The sequence below is a fragment of the Pipra filicauda genome, unplaced genomic scaffold (genome assembly GCF_003945595.2).
Source record: "Pipra filicauda isolate LSUMZ 115617 unplaced genomic scaffold, ASM394559v2 scaffold282_size1924045_pilon, whole genome shotgun sequence".
NCBI classification, from domain to species: domain Eukaryota; kingdom Metazoa; phylum Chordata; class Aves; order Passeriformes; family Pipridae; genus Pipra; species Pipra filicauda.
In genome coordinates, this window is record NW_024104401.1 from 1,360,655 (window position 1) to 1,376,715 (window position 16,061).

At 44.6% G+C, this 16,061-nt stretch overlaps 1 protein-coding gene across 2 annotated transcripts in view; it reads right to left on the reverse strand.

Moving 5' to 3' along the window:
- IQCA1 (IQ motif containing with AAA domain 1) overlaps nt 1–16,061 on the reverse strand; it is a 106,373-nt gene that overhangs the window by 22,259 nt on the left and 68,053 nt on the right. For both annotated transcript variants that reach the window (XM_027735146.2, XM_027735145.2), the window contains 5 exons: nt 14,696–14,802; nt 14,387–14,482; nt 7,851–7,912; nt 5,267–5,349; nt 2,404–2,511 (listed from right to left, as the gene is read on the reverse strand). In XM_027735146.2, coding sequence (XP_027590947.2) covers nt 2,404–2,511; nt 5,267–5,349; nt 7,851–7,912; nt 14,387–14,482; nt 14,696–14,802 — 456 coding nt within the window. The remainder of the gene's footprint in view (nt 1–2,403; nt 2,512–5,266; nt 5,350–7,850; nt 7,913–14,386; nt 14,483–14,695; nt 14,803–16,061) is intronic.

Genomic DNA, 16,061 nt, shown 5'->3' on the forward strand with positions numbered 1-16,061 from the left:
GGTTGCTGTGCTTCCCTTGCTGCGCCCACAGCAATGACTGCTCAGCATTTCTAAATCTGTCTCTGTGCCTGCTCCAGGTAAATTCATCCTGGGCTGTGGGGAACATGATCCATCGTCTGGGAAGGCCCAGCAGAAATGCCAGTGTTGGGAAAACACAACCACAGACAGATGGTGATGGAACTTGTCTTTCCTGCAGCTGTCACTGTGTGAATTAGGGACAGGTGAACCTCCAGAAGTGGAAGAAGCAGGGAATGTTAAATACTTTATCCATGCCCACTGGTAGTTCAATAACATCACTACCTCTGTCTAAAAATGTCCTGTGCCAGCAGTGGTGGTGGTTACAATAATGAAAATCTGCATGAGCTCCCACTGCTTCTGAGGGTCTCTGAGACTGGTGTCCCCCACACTGGGGGGGAAATTGGCCCCAAAGGTGATGGGTAGCAGAGGGAACCCATGGCTTAGCCTGGAAAGCTGCTCTGGGTTCAGGGGGACAGCTGGGTAAGGATGGTATTTAAAACAAATCCAATCAGGCTGCCTCTCTGTGTGCTAATGCTTTAATGTCCCAAATAAATGACAGTGGGAGTGCAGAGATGAATGCCATTATTGCAGCACGGTCCAGGATGTAGTGAAGTTGTCAGCCACCCAGGCTTTATTAATATTTGGTCATTCCATACCAATCTATTACTATTACACATAGATTTATTACGAGGGGAGCAGCAGACTCCTCTGTGGTTAAAGATGAAGTATATCTTCTACTATTATTTCTCTTTTCAGCTGCTTATAATTTTCTTAATGCCATTTAAGCTGGGGCTTTCCTTGCCATCAAGTGACTATTTTGAGAGAAACTTTCACTTCTACAACACACAATTATATAATGATGAACTAATTTGGAGACCAATTAAGTAAAATGTCACCCATAACATAGCATCCCAAAGGTGAAGCCATTCCTGTACCCTTTTTTGGCTCTCATAATACCTTTTTTCCACTCAAAGGCATTTTCCAAACTGCTGTTGCCAATACCTTTTGTTTGTTTAACTAGTCCAGGGTCTCCTCTCCCTAGAATTTTTACCAATTGTATAAATGGCTGAAAATGTGTGGGTTCTTTTAGTTCCTGCCTCAGGGGATGTCTTGGGGCTTGATTTCCCTAGATTAGATGATGCTAAAACATAACCTTGGAGGAGTTATGGACTGTGTGAGACACCACATTGCCTTGTGCAGACAGGGAGAACTGCTGAGCTCCCTCAGCTGACTGTGGTCAAACTTGCAGCCAACCCCTGAGGGCTTACCCCAAACCAGCTGAGGGTGTTTTGGGTGGGAAGGACCCCGCCCAGGTTGAAGAAAGGTGCTGTTAGAATCCTGTTTGTTAGCCTGGCTCTTCAGATGGAGCTGCAGGACAGCAGGAGCACTTGTACCTCCCTGAAAGGAATGAACCAGAGCTCCACGCTATTGCTCTGAGCTTTCCATGGCACACGGAGCTGCTCTGGGGATGTGGAGCCAGGGAATGCCCCAGGAGAGCCTCAGAACACACAGGTACAGAACAGCCTGGGCTCTGGGTGTTGGAAGCTGTGCAAAGGGGAGGGAAAAGCAGAAGCTCTGTGTTTGCCAGGATGGGAGTCAGGGAGCCATTGGCTATTTTGCCCTGCAAAGGGGATGAGCAGACAATGACAGCCTCGGGGAGCACTTGCCTAGTTAAAACCTCCCTGAAATCCAGACAGGAATGGAGAAGGGTGCAAGTGAAGTATTGAGTAGAGGCTGAAAAATCCAGTCGGGAATGGAAAAGGATGCAAGCAAAATATCCAGTAAAGGTCCTTGAGACAGGCACTTCTTGCAATCACTGGAGTTTGGCTTAATGCCATTCCCAAGTAAAATATGGGATAGATTTTGCATTAAAAGCAAACAACCTGACCTAGCAAAGCCTTGTTAGATATTGGCTAAGTCTGGCATTAAAACTGAAAGGGCATTTACAAGTGTACTCTGCGAGGTACAGAATGGATTCAGACTAATTCCTTCAATGATTGCATTGTGCAGCACTGAGTAACACGAGCCAGCTTGTAAAAGGTAAATTGCAACCTTAGCCCTTCCCTTAACTTGATTAATTTTGATCACTGGAGCTTGTTTCAGCTATTATCTTCCCCAAGTGATTTCCTTTTACGTGCTGCCATTCACAAACTGTTGCCATGCAAACAGGGATGGGATGGAGAGGCAATACCTGACCGTGCACACTCCTTTATGCACTGTTAAAATGATATGGCCTTCGCTGAGAAAGCTTAATTGAAAAACAATTAGACTGCAAACGGTTCAGATTGCGACTAATCAAGCCCTGTCAGAGCCAGTAAAGATGCCTGTTTCTGCCAGGAAGCAAAGCCACCGTGTTTTTCCCTCCAGGAATTGCTGTGCTCTTACCTAAGGGCAATATTCCATACAGGGCCACGAGCTGCCTGACGTCGGGGGCGGAGGGCAAGGGCTGTGCCCCCGTCCCACGGAGGCTGCTCCTCACACAGTCGTAGTTGCCTGCAGGGGGGAAGCAGGGGCTTAATAAATGTGACACTGAGTCGGTACAAAATGCATTCTTCAAGGAATGAAGGAGTGCCGTGGAGCACGGACAGAACGCACCCCCAGCAAACCCGGGAATGCCCAGGGACAGGGACTCAAACGGGGCAACGCTGCTGTGGAATGTGGCCCCCAGAAAGGTGAACTGCAAAGGAAAATTTAAGTTTAACAGGCCGTGGACTTTCCCTTCCAGCCTAAGGAAGGCGTTCAGCAGAGCAGACGGTCTCCAGTAACCTTTTAGAGGAACTTTGTGGAGAGGAATCATTAGCAGCACCATAAATCACAGCGCTGGCAAAGGATTTCTGGATTTGGGATTTTGCGGGGCTGGAATCCCAGCGAACCGCACGCTCTCCAAAGGGTTTCAGAAAGGGGGAGAAGCTGTTTTAACAAGCTTTTCCCTGGCTGTGTCCCAGCTCAGCTCCTCGCTGTGTTGGGTGTCTGAACGTGTCACCTAATTCGGTGGGGCTCTTTGCTTTGCAGTGCACCTCTTTTTTTTTTTTTTTTTTTTTTTTTTTTTTTTTTTGTTGTTCAAAAAAACCCCTCCACAAAACAACCCAAGAAACCTGAAAGTCCCTGATGTGAACTGAAAGGATTTAATCTTGCCTTGGCTCTTGTTACAGAGCTATAATCACATTGCTTGCCCTGTCAAAGCCCATATACAAGACATGTCAGAGAACAAAGGTCCAGCAGGATGGGCCACAAGCAGGAAAACTAGTTGTGATGTAGTGAAGGATTATTTTTAGCATAAAATACATGTCATTATGGTGAATATTATTGAAAAAATAACAGCATATTATGTTTTATTGGGGATAAAAAGGGAGAGGACTAGAGCTCTCTGGAGCAGAGGTAAATTAGCAGTGGGTGAGAGAGAAAGTGGAGGTGTAATTTGGGGGCAAAAAGGAAGACAAGCCCTGGTTCAACTGCCCCCTCCCCTCTGAAGAATAAAATTCATTTCAGGTTTTATCTTTTATTTAAGGAGAAATCAAAAGAACTGGATAGGAATTAATCTTCACAGATTTAATTAGAAGGCATCAAAGGGTTTAATTGCAACTGAACATAAATCACAGTGGATATTCTCTGACTAATTTAGATAAGGTCACCAAGAAAATTAGTTCAGTGATGTCAGTTTGTCATAGAGGGGGGACATTTCAGTGCCTTTACTGGCTGTGTAGCACAATTCCACTCTTTGTCCTTTCCCCAGGAACTGGAAGTGACCTTCCTTAGGCTTCAGCCCTGTAAGGCTGAGCAGATGAGGACTTACTTCTCTGCAGGCTTTGGCTGTGTCCTGGGACTCTCAAAGGGAGGTTTTTTGGATTTAAAAAAAATAGTTCCAGCTTTAAATACCTTCTGTGTGGTGTTGTGGCAGCTCAAGAAGCATGAGTGAGTTTTGTGTTGGGAAGAGCTGGTTCTGGCAGTCTGGGCCTTCACCTGTGCAGGTGTAGGCAGCCAGATGACTTTAGGCTCTGCACTTCCATGCCCAGAATCTTTTGCTAGAAAGGGAATATTGCCAGGATAACTTGGAGCAGCCCTTGTGTTCCTCTGTGCTGCAAAGAAGCCAAAGCTTCAAACCTCGGGGTCAAGGGAAGATGGCCCAGAGCCATCTCTTCCTGTGTTGGATGTTACCAGCTGTTAACTGTTATCCACTGGTGAAGATGTGCTCTTTTAAAAACATCTGTGGTGGGGAATGTTTGGTAGACCTCGGTGGGTTGGGTGAACAAAGGAATAATGAAAGTCTTCTTTTACTTCAGGATCTTTAATGAGCATGAAACGGATGGGACACTTGTTAACTCAGCCTTCAACAGAATGAGCAAAGGCTCTGAAGGCTGAACTGGTGCTTCTGAGAGTTTATATACACATGGCATTTGGAGGGAATACAAGAGAATCTGGCTTTTCTGGCTGGGATGCATGTTGTACTAACAGCCAGGGGCATTGTTGCTTCTGGATGGTTTCAAATTCAAATTATGGCCTTTAAAACAATTAAATCTTGGGGGTTGATGTGGTTTTACTGAATGTCACCAAATGCTTTTGGAGATGGTGTCAGACTCCTCTGCAGCCTGAAAATGTGGTTTGGGGCTTTTTTTAGCCCTTTTATCTGTGTAGAGCATAGACAAGCGTGTCTGACTGCAGCTGCAGGTAACAGAAACCAGGCAAGAGGACTGTGAAATGCAGAACTAGACAGAGACACATCTTACTCAAATCAGGGCCAGATATGCCTCAAAGCACTTCTCAGAGTTCATGGGCAGTCAGGGAGGTGGAGGGAAGGGGGTGAGTCTTCTGTGCTGAATGAACAAAAGCTGGAGGGATGATTATTGCTGTTCTCTGGGAAGTATTCTGGATGGATTATGACCCCCGGTCTGTTAGACTTGCACTGTCTTTCCAATGCCTAGCCAGGGCTCCTTAAAGGATGTTGTGGTTCTACCTCACAGTGGCTTGTCATGTCCAAACACATTCAAGGCTTGCAGGTGTCAGTGCCTGGAGAGAAGCCCCAGCTTTACAAACAGGTCCTGGTTTCAGGAGCAGAAGTGAAAGGCACTGAGCACTCTGCAGAAAGCCTTGATTTGCCTGCGTGGCTTTAGACATTCAAGTGTGCAAGTCCTAAAAGTGCAATGACTCTTGAACTCCCTCTTGACTGGAAATAGGGGTCAGAGCCCATGGGAAGGCTGGAGGTTTGGTCAGATCAAACACCATGGTAGCTGTAAAAAAGGGGGTACTTGACCAATGTAATCGGAAAGATTCACGGCCTGGGCTTTGATCAGCAATCCTCCTTCTGCAAGTTCCTGGTACAGGGAATCAATGGTCCTGTGGGCAAGAGACATCACTCAGAAATTGTAGGGCATTGGAAGTAAAAGCTCAGTCCTCCCACAGCTGAACCAGCTTGAGAGTTATTTCTGCCTCCTCAGCTTTATAAATGTACTTTGTAGTTCAGAGGTAAAGGTGATTAGTGCCATCAATGTGAAATCAATAAATACCATTTTCTGTGTTATGGCAAGGAATCTCTTTTACAACCTCACACACAGCATCTCTCCCTCTCTTGCTGACTCCATTTACCCATTTCCAGGTGATACAAGATCAGTTATGACTTGTGTAATAGACTCATTCATTAATATCAATTACTGGGAAATTATTTTTAAATTATACAATAATAGCAATCCTAACACTACTGTACCTATTCACTTAGCTCTCCAATTAGTAGTAATTCATTAATTCTTCTTGGAATTTATTGTGTTTGCAACAGACAGCCCCATCTCCCCAGGAACACACTGGGAATGACTCGATCAGAGCAACCAGTGATCCACCAACTGCAGTGTCAGGGGCATGATGGCCAAAGGAGGACTGGGGGAAAAACATGCAGTGGAAGTGTTGCCCCATCCCTGGAAGTGTCCAAGGCCAGGTTGGACAGGGCTTGGAGTAACCTGGGCTAGTGGAAGGTGTCCCTGCCCATGGCAGGGGGCTGGAATGAGATGGGCTTTAAGGTCCCTTTCAACCCAAACCAGTCTGTGATTGTGTGAAACGGGCAAAGCTCTCCAGTGGAACAGTTTCTTCCTGTCTCCATTAGTGGCTGGAAGTAGCTCCCAGTAATTGAGGATTTAATACACTTACATTTGCGTGTGGTTTTCTATTGGTGTGGATGTTCTCTTGGAGTTCTAAGGATTGATTTCAATGTTTTTGGCACTAAGTTCTGCAGACAGATACTGCTTCAGGGATTGCATAAAATGAATAAGCCTACTGGAAATACTGATTTCTATCTTTTTAGGTCTTTCACTGCTTTTGTACGCTTTTCACATTCTTTTCCCCTCAATATCTGACCTTTTTTTTTTTTTTTGGTCTGTCTCTCTGATCTTATTTGGGACATCCCAAATATTGTATGGCTATAATAAAAATACTTAATAGTGCCTCTCATCTGGCTAATAAAACTACAGGTATAATTTGAGGTCTGCAGCTTTTTTTCCATTTCAGCTGAGAAGTTTTATGTTTTTGCAGTGTTAGTGGCAGAATTAATAAAGCAGTAGTAATAAGCAAATCCAAAATTTAATGCACCTTCAACAACGTTGATTTTGCCACTCTGAATCTTGCTTTCATTCTCAGTGGTTTTATGTTGGGAATGCATCATAAAACAGGCAGAAAGTAGAAAGGCACTAAGCTGGCAGTCCTGTTGGGAGCATGGCTTCTACTTTTCCTGTCTTATTATTTTTACTGTGCAAGTTTAATGACGCATGTCCCGAATTTCCCCCAAGTAAGTGCGATGTGACCAGCCTTTGACTAAAGCTCCCTGTGCTCCCTCCCCTGTGCCAAAACAGAGATGAGCCTGAGCTTCTCTTGGTTATTTCTGAAATGCTCAGCAAGGAAGAGCAAAGCATGAAACCAAAATGCCACATAAACTCTGACTGAAAGTCAGCTACTAAAAAGCTAATGTTTTTAACTGGCTGTATTTTAAGTTTACGTATAAAGAAGCAGATATGTGCAAGAGTAACTTTATGCATCCTTGTTGGACTTTGGTACTGCTTTTTGAGAGGTCATGCTCTGCTATGATCTGAGATATGTATTTTAAATATTTGCCTGGAGAGTTTTTTATTAGAGATCATTGACTGGGTCTGTAGTGGCAGCACCCAACTGATGAAGCCCAGGGCTCGCTGTGCGTGTCTGTACAGATGGATTTGTGGGGTGAATCCCCTGTGCTCCCCTGCAGGGACTGAGTGAGTTTGCCTTGGTGCTGTTCTCTCCTGGGAGCTGGCTCTGGGGCAGCAGGTCCCAATGGTGAGATCTTTGTGTGTACAGGTGAAAAATGGCTGGATTTTCAGTGAATGCATCACAAACTCATTGAAAATGTTGTGTCAGAAGCAGAAATCCTCCCAAATCCTCCCAAATAAAATAAGGATGCTTAAAAGAGCAAGGGTACACAAGGAATGGCTGGGTATGCCAGAACTCTCATTGCTAAATCAGGCTGATTTATGACATGTATGCTGTACCTCAGCCATGAGGGGTGATTTATAGAGTACAGGGGCCTGTCTGCAGCCTCCCTTATCAGGCTTCAGCTGGGATGGAAAATCTGACAGTCAACAAACCTGCCAGGTGCTTCTGCACCTGCAGAGAGGATGGGGAAGAGGCACACAGGGCCAATATCCTGCCTAAATATTATATGTGCTTAGCTCTGCCAACTGGTCTTAACCTGCCTGGACTGGATGGAGACTGGTCCTGGTGGTGTGTCACTGAAGAATGGGGATTATAATTTGTTTGTGTTGCTGCAGGTGAGGAAAACCAAGTTTGAGAGCAAACCTACTGCAAACAGGGTGTCTCTTTACCTGTCAGGGGTTAGATCTCTCTCCATCTCAGGTATCTTCTTCTTTGCAGATGCCTTACCTGCCTGAGGACCACAAAACCAGGCAGGAATTAGTGATTATTAGCACTGATAGATATATTTGAATGTACTGGAGCAAAGTGAGGGCCAGAACAGCCAATGTTTATGTCTGAATGTGGCCCTTGTTACTGAGAGAACCCAAAGGGAAAAATCGTATCCTTAAACAGCATTCCCACTCCTTCCAGTGGAGACAACAGAGGAAAGAATCCCAGGGCCATTTTACTCCAAGGAAAAAGAAGTCTTCTCTCCTTCCTTTTGATTGGATATTAGGCAAATTTTCTTTTACTAGCACAGGTTGCTCAGGGCAGGGGTGGAGTCCCCATCCCTGGAGGGATTTAAAAGCCACGTGGATGTGGCACTTGGGGACATGGGTTAGTGGTGGCCTTGGCAGTGCTGGGTTAAGGATTGGAGTCCATGAGCTTGGAAGGCTTTTCCAACCATAATGATTCTGTGATTCTTATTCTCTGAGGAGCACAACTCTGTGGGTGAGGGGGTATGGCCTTTACCCAAGAAGGAAGCAGGAAGGAACAGGGTGTGGGGTCCAAGTAGCTGCTCCAGAGACTGTTTATGTCTCTTTTTATATTGAAGTGAAACATATAAGCAGCTCCCCTAAGGGGAAAACCTCCTGAGACTCTGGCTCCCCTCCCAACCATTAGACATCCTCCTGCCTTCTCTTTCCTAATGCCTCAGGGAAGAAGCTTGAAGAGGTCAGAAAAAACACAACCTGCTCTTTTCATATTTTCACCACCCTTTCACTATGGAAAGTTTTTGACTTGTGTGACTGGTTTCTTTACATGTTGCAAAAAAACTCATGGAAAGCATAAATAAGAGAGCTGTGACTCAAGACTGTCAGGTCCCCCCATTAATTACAGCTCACAAGCCATAAATACGGTCAGGGATAATTAGTAGTGGAGAGGGCATCGTTTATCCATGTTAGTGCCCACCACTGCTGTCTGTGCTTCGGTTCTGTGCAGCACTTCAGAACTGTTTCAGTGGAACTACTTATGCAGCACCATTTGTGCAGCAGGGGATTTCTTCAACAGCTTAAATTTAAGCACATGCTTAAATGCTTAGTTGAACAAGACAGCTTATTCTTTCCAAAAGTTTATGTTCTCTTTCCTGGGAATACACTCGTTTACTTTATTTTTTTAATGACAGTGAATACTTCTGCAGAGCCCTGGAGGCTGCCTTGTTGAGTTAAAAAAATCCCACCAATTATCTGGAAAATGCTGGGGTTTTTTTCAGAATGGATCAGCAGTTCTTCAGAAATAGATCAATTTTAAGTTTTCAAGGATAGACACAGTGTAAATAACCTGTGGTTCAACCACCTGTTACCGTTTATGATGCCACAAAGACAATCCAGATGGAAATGTAACCTAAGCCCAGTGCTGTGTGGGTCAGCTAACTGGGAAAAGGGGGTGTTTTCAAGTATTGGGTTAGAATAATGCAAACAACTCTGTATTTGCAGAGCTATACCGTGGGTTCTTTTACATAAATGAGTTTGGCAGCAAATACTCATCAGAATGTACCAGTGAGATTTTGCTTTAAAGAAAAGGAATGGGAAGAAGAATGTGTGTGCCAGCTGTTTTAACAACTGAGGAGATATTGAGACTCACTGGTTTATTTTTGCTGTTCCTCCAGTTTTGCCTCTTTAACCTTTCTTTCAGCAAACCAGAAATTACATATCCTGGGGTCTGACTAAGAAGAAAAGCTTGTTTCTACCTATGTTAAGACACTAAGCATACGCTGAATTTACTGGCCAACTGGTATTGTCCTCAAGGCAGCTTCTCCAGTGAAGTAACTCAAGAGCAAAACAGAAATGAACTGTGCAGGGGGAAAATGTGTTTTCCTAATTAACGTCAGCATTTGTGGGAAATCTGGCAAAGGCTGAGATGTGATAAGGGGGAATATGAATTGTAGACAATGGCTTGGCTCCAAAATGTCTTCTTGGGAATGGCTTTTATTTAGAAAATGATAATGTTTAATGAATGTGAACATGCTCGCCCTTTACAATGGAAATCTTGTTTCTCTGCCTGAAATGTCAGTCCAGCTCCTGTGTAGCCACCCTTTGACTCTTATTTTCTGCTTTGATGACTCCCGTGGAGTGAACTGCATTAGCTGGGAGCTGGCAGGTGACAGAGGACGGTCCCCCGGGCTCAGCGCGGTGTCTTGTCTTGCTGTGTGGGCTCAGGAAAATATTTTGGGTAGCTCAGAGATTGTTATGAGAGAACCAGACCTGATTTCAGAGCAGAGTGTCTGCTTCTGGAATGGCACCAGAAGGGAGAGGGTATCCCAGTTGTCTCACTGAAGGAAACTGTCCCATGTTGATCTGCAGGATCTGTGATCACACAAGTCCTGCTGCCATCAGCTGCCCACAGCTGCTGCTACCGAGGATCAGAAAATCATAGAATGGCCTGGTTTGAAAGGGGCCTCAAAGCCCATCTTGTTCCACCCCCTGCCATGGGCAGGGACACCTTCCACCAGCCCAGGTTGCTCCAAGCCCCTTCCAACCTGGTCTTGGACACTTCCAAGGATCCAGGGGCAGCCACAGCTTCTCTGGGCAACCTGTGCCAGGGCCTCCCCACCCTCCCAGGGAAGGATTTATTTACTAATACCTCATCTAACCCTGCTCTCAGTTTGAAGCCATTTCTCCCTTGTCCCTACAGGCTCTTGTGAAAAGTCCCTGTGTTTCTTGTAGGCTCCCTGTTGGAAAAGTAACAAAAGGCAAGTGATCCTGTGATTTAAGAGAAACAAGCAGCAGTCTGTGCAGTTTTTAGTGGATTCCTTGGATCATGTGTGATGCTTAGATGAGAGGTGGTGAGCAAGTGCAGAGGTGGTTGAGAAGTCTTTTCTGGCAGTGCTGAGATAAAACAAGCAACTTTGGACACTTGTGCTGAGAAAGTCCTTAGACAAAGATGTTCCCACTGTTTAAGAAGCTCTTGCTAAATGAGGGGCTCTGATATGAAATCCCTGTTGAATTTAGGCACAGAATCCAGAGGTTACAGCCCTCACAGCTGGCTGAGAACCCTGGGTGCTAATCTGAACCAGCTACAGAAAATCCAACAGGGTTTGAGAATCACAGTCCTCAAACCCAGCCTTTCCTCAGGTCTGACCAACCTCATTCTCCAGGGCTTTGCTTGAGACTGATATCAATATTTTTGTCATAGCCATTTGTGGTTTTCTTTGCTCCTGCCCAGCTTCATCACAAAGGGATCTCCAGAGTTGTGTTGAGAGGCCAGCAAGGCCTATTTCAGAAGCAACTTTACACACTTAGGTTCTCATATCTCCTCTTTCTACCTTTTTTTTTTTTGGTGTTTTTTTCTGAATTCGGGCCATGCCTTTGTGTATGTGTGGGTGTGTTCATTTCCAACACATGGCTTTACCTGCAGTTGGATTGGCAACAAATCCCTGGGGGAGCAGGGCAGGAAAAGCAGCACAATGGACTTGATAAAAAACACTTTGATAAGCTCTTAAATGTAACTTCCAGGTCAGCAAGTGCCATATTCCTCATCAGGAGGCAATCTCCCTTCAGTCTTTCCTCAGCCTGGCCTCACACACGTGCTTACAGTGCCAGTTTGGTGATCTGTGGCCGGGCAGGGGAAAAGCTGCTGCTGGGCACAGTGAAGAAAAATGTAATTTACAGCAGAGCTGAACCACATTTCTTTGGTTGTGCTGCATCCTCATCCCCTCTCCTGTGACAGCCATTGGATCAGGAGCTACCTGGAAGAATCAGTGTCCAGCACAGCGTGTCTCTTGATGAGGACTCTGTGTATATATAACATTCCCTGTCAGTGCTGGGCTGTAAGGGGGGCACAGTCTGTGGGGTGGGATGCTCCCAGCATGGAAAGAGGCACAGGACCTGTGCCTCAAATGACAGCAGTCACATGCTTGTTGCATATTAGGTGCAATCTAATTACTTTTGGTATTTCCAGACCAGCCTATTGGTCTGGAGACCCACTTGTCATGAGAGGAGCAATTTGCCTTTTCACCCAAGTTCACTCTTCCACAAAGGTGGCAAATGGGATTCTTATCTTCAGAGGCAATAAGAGCAGCTCTTGGTGTAGGGTTAAGTGTCAGCTTTTAGCAGTAAGTGCTATTTGAAGGTTTGGGAGTCAGGGATAAACTTCAGCCTAGAAATTGCAGTGCCTGGAAATAAAGGAGTGGCTGTGGATATGCCTGGAGCTGGTAAATTCTGTTTATCTAAGAGCTGAGATGTCTGAAACACTGACTGGAAGGGAGAAATTACCTTCCTTGTGCTTTCCCTTTAGAGTCCAATTCCAAAATGCCCTTGCTGAATTCCCACAAAAGAGACTCTCAAACGGGATTTCAAACTCAGATTACCTCCTGAGGGTCAGGCAGATTATTTTTTAACGTGGACTTGACGGAAATTTTCGGAGTTGTAAGCTACTTATCCTAAGATGTTCTTGAAAAGGCAGAGGACATTTACCCCCCCCCCCGTTCCCTGGCAAAAAAAGCCCTGGCTCTACTGTGGTGTCCCCCTGCAAAGAAAGTAGAAGAAATCCCTCCTTAAAACAGAGGGAATGGCCAAATGTGGCACCAGGAGTTTGGAATGACTGTCCTTAGACACAAAATTCCCCTTGTAAGAGTTCCCTTAGAGAAATTACCCTTTCAGTGCCCATTTCTCACTGACAGAGTGCAGAAGAAGGTCTGATTTCTCTGAAGAATGTTGAATCCTCCTGAGAATGCTTTTCTGTGCAGAATATCCCAGTTTTGGGGGGGAGGGATATGTTCTACATCATAGTCCAGACGTGCTCATGGCTCCAAGAAAAATCCACTGTTATTTCATGTTGTGCATAACTGGGGGGGAGACATGGGGGACCTAAGATGTGGTGACACATGCCTTGAAAAACTGGAGACTTTTTGCTGAATAATAAATTAATAAACTGCTTCCAAAACTTTCCAGCTCCTTCTGTCCTTATTAGTCAGACCAGGTTTTCCTAAAGCAACTCTGAGGTCTGTGTGCACAGGTTGGTTATGCAGTGGGTTGGTTTATGTCTGAGATATTCATGCAAATATAATTGGAAAAAGTCTTTGCCAATGCTGATTGCAGATTTCAAATAGTTCTGCACAGGGAAGATGTGTTTTGACTAACACTGGATCCTTGCTTCCGTTCCCCACCCCTCAAATAGGACTGTTTTGGTTTGGGTGGGGTTTTTTTAGATAAAATCTTGAAGGAATTTGTATTATCTAATTAGTACTTCTTCCTCCTTTCCCCCCCTTCATTCTCTCAGGCTGCTGGCACAACTTGGGAAAACAAAAGTTAAATAGTCTCCTTCCACCCTAATCTATTCCAACAGTATATTGAAGGAAAAATGTGCAGCCCTAATATAAAGCTCTATAATTGCAGTGTGATGTTTTAAACAGGGCACTGACCATCTCATCTAAATGTGTCTGCCCATGACAACTTTGGGAAGATTGTTGCAATATTTTGTCTGTATATTTTAAGCCTCCCTATTTTGAAAACAGGTTTAGGAATTCGGTTGGGATTGGTTTTCAGAGTTGCTTGAGTCTTTTGTTTTTGGATTGTCCCTGCACAATGTTTGTCAGATGAAAGAGTATTTTTAAAGATAATTTGAGTAGAAGTCGAGCACCAGCAAGTATTTTCATGCTAAAAGGATTATAGAAATGAAATACAACAGGAGATTAGGGTTGGCTGTTTGCCCTGAGGATTTGAAGTGGATCTGCTGATTGAATGTGGGGTCTGTAAGCTTTGAGTTATTTTACACTGACGTGATCTGTAGTTGAAAAGCTTGGGTAAGGAATTCAGGGAACCACGAGCTGTGGAATTCTTCATGTGGTAATGCTGTGGAACTAGATGTGAACATGACACGTGCTGTGTTTTTGTAGGTTTAACCTATTTATGTACCTAAATAAACTTGGTTTAATTGCCAATTCCCAAACCCTTCAATTGCAAGTAGTAACATAATGTGTACCTGTGATCTATGTGGTGTGAGAGAGAAATGAAAGGTTTCACCAGAACACTCAAAGGGATTTTTTTTTTGGTGCACAGTTTTGAAACACATTAACCAGTCCTTATTTAGGAGGAAAACAGTCAGCAGCCAGAAAAGTTACTGGCCTCTAGATCCATGTCTTCCTTGGAAAACTATATTAATCTGAACGGGTCACCTTAAAGAGAGGGATTGCTTGGATTTTCCTGTTTGGCTGTATCAGGGGATTTCAGCAGGGTGAAAATCTGATCCATCTTGTAATGGTTTATCTCTGGAATAGTTCAACTTGTCCTAAGCAATATTTATAAAAGTTCAAGAATAAGAGCTAAAGGAGAAGGCCTTGAAAATAGGCAGAGGTGAATAGATTTTTAAATGTTTCTGACTTGAGATTCACTCAGTGTTTAGGGTGGACAGTTAGATGCTGGTATCTAAGAGGATACCAACTGGACACCACTGTTCCTGGGCAGAGAACTGAGACTGACCCTAAATTCTCCTGACTTGCTGCTCTTACCTTTTCAGCTTTTCCACCTTTTTTCTGAGTGCCGACCTTCTCTCCATCCACATGCAGTTTGAGATTCCTCAGTTTCTCTTCCATCAATTCAGCAACCTGTCCAGACAAACAGAGTTGAGCCTTTCTCAGTTCTCTGTCCTGCCATCTCACCTCAGACAAATGTTCAGCTGAACAAGTGTTAAAGCAAAGAACAGGTAGAAGGGACTCTGGAAGGAGGGAAGGTCTGTGCCAGGGCCAGTTCTTACAGCTGCAGAGAAATATGCCCAGGTAATGCACATGATTAGTGTCCTCTCCCCATTGTAAGCACACCTGCACTCTGATCTCTTCCTCCACTTCTTCACGCTTCCCTTCTTTGATCAGCTCTGGGTCGTGATCCTGGAGAAAATCCGATTCGTTGTCTCTGTTCTGCCAAAAGACTGTTATCCAAAAGAAAGAAAAAAGGGGAAAAAGTTACAGAAGCCATTGGTTTTTCCAACTGCTGCTGGAGGCAAAAAATGGGTAGTTGTAGGCAGCTTTTATGAAATTATTAGCTGTGTGAAAGTAGCAGGCTCAAGGGACCCATACCAAGTTCAGAGCCCTGTTGTGTGTGTCACGATCTGTAAATCTTGAGGTTAAGGTTTTTTGGTTCTTTTTTTGCCTTTGGCTGCAAAATGGTATCAGATTTCAAGAGGATAATGGGATCCTGAGGTTGTCATTTGGAGGTTGTGAAGCTGAATGCCCAGAGTGTTGTTGATCTTCAAGCACAGTCTCAGCCAAACCATATCGTGCCCGAGGTTGGCATTACTTTTCTGTGTTCAACAGCACAGTGCTTAAATCTTTGCCATGAAGGAGGCACAAAGATGACTCCTGCCTTGAGGAGTGTGCTCTCCATGAGTGTCTCTTGTCTGGCCTGATGGGGAACTTCCCTGGGGACCAGAGGAAGGGGTTTAATTTAAACCACCAAGTTCCCTTAGTCTCCCCTCTGCTCAGTTAAAGCTGCTGCAAACTTGCGAGTTGGTCTTTTGTAGGAATCCACAGGAGGCTGAAATGTGGGCCAGAGGCACTGGAATTGCTATAAAAACCTGCACTGAACACGTGGAAATGGGGGAGAGGGAGGGGACAGTGAGTGTGACAGAGCAATAACCTGGAGCTGACCCACAAGTGATGCACGGCCTCGCAGGGGTTTCACTTTGGGGAATTTTAAACTTGATGCAGTAATTGAGAGGCAGACAAAGTGCCTTCCAAAAGCAGACAAGTCTCACCCAATACAGCACCTTTATTTTGAAGTGTTGTGCAAAGGATAAGTAACAAGGAGACCCAATACACAGTCAAAGCAAGCCTGTGCAAACTGGTGATCAAAAAACCCATTTATCATAAAGTGCCCAGTGATCCTAGGATGCAGCTCTTCAGTTTTGTTGAGGCAAACTGCATTTTGCTCTTTAGAAAGAAAACTAAATGAAGTCTCATGAGGTCAGTGCCTATCTGAGTTCATATTAGCAAAGTAACTTTTTTAATGGAAACGATCTTTTTTCCTACACATCTTGTGTTAATTTGAAGGAAGACAATTCCTGTCTTGGTTTTCAAGCCCTGACAGTATCTTCCTAAATGACAGCTCCTCTTCAGCAGTATGTGCTAATTCAGTTTCCAGATGATTTAAAGTGACAGCTTTCCTCTCTAAAACATGGGCTCCCCTCTG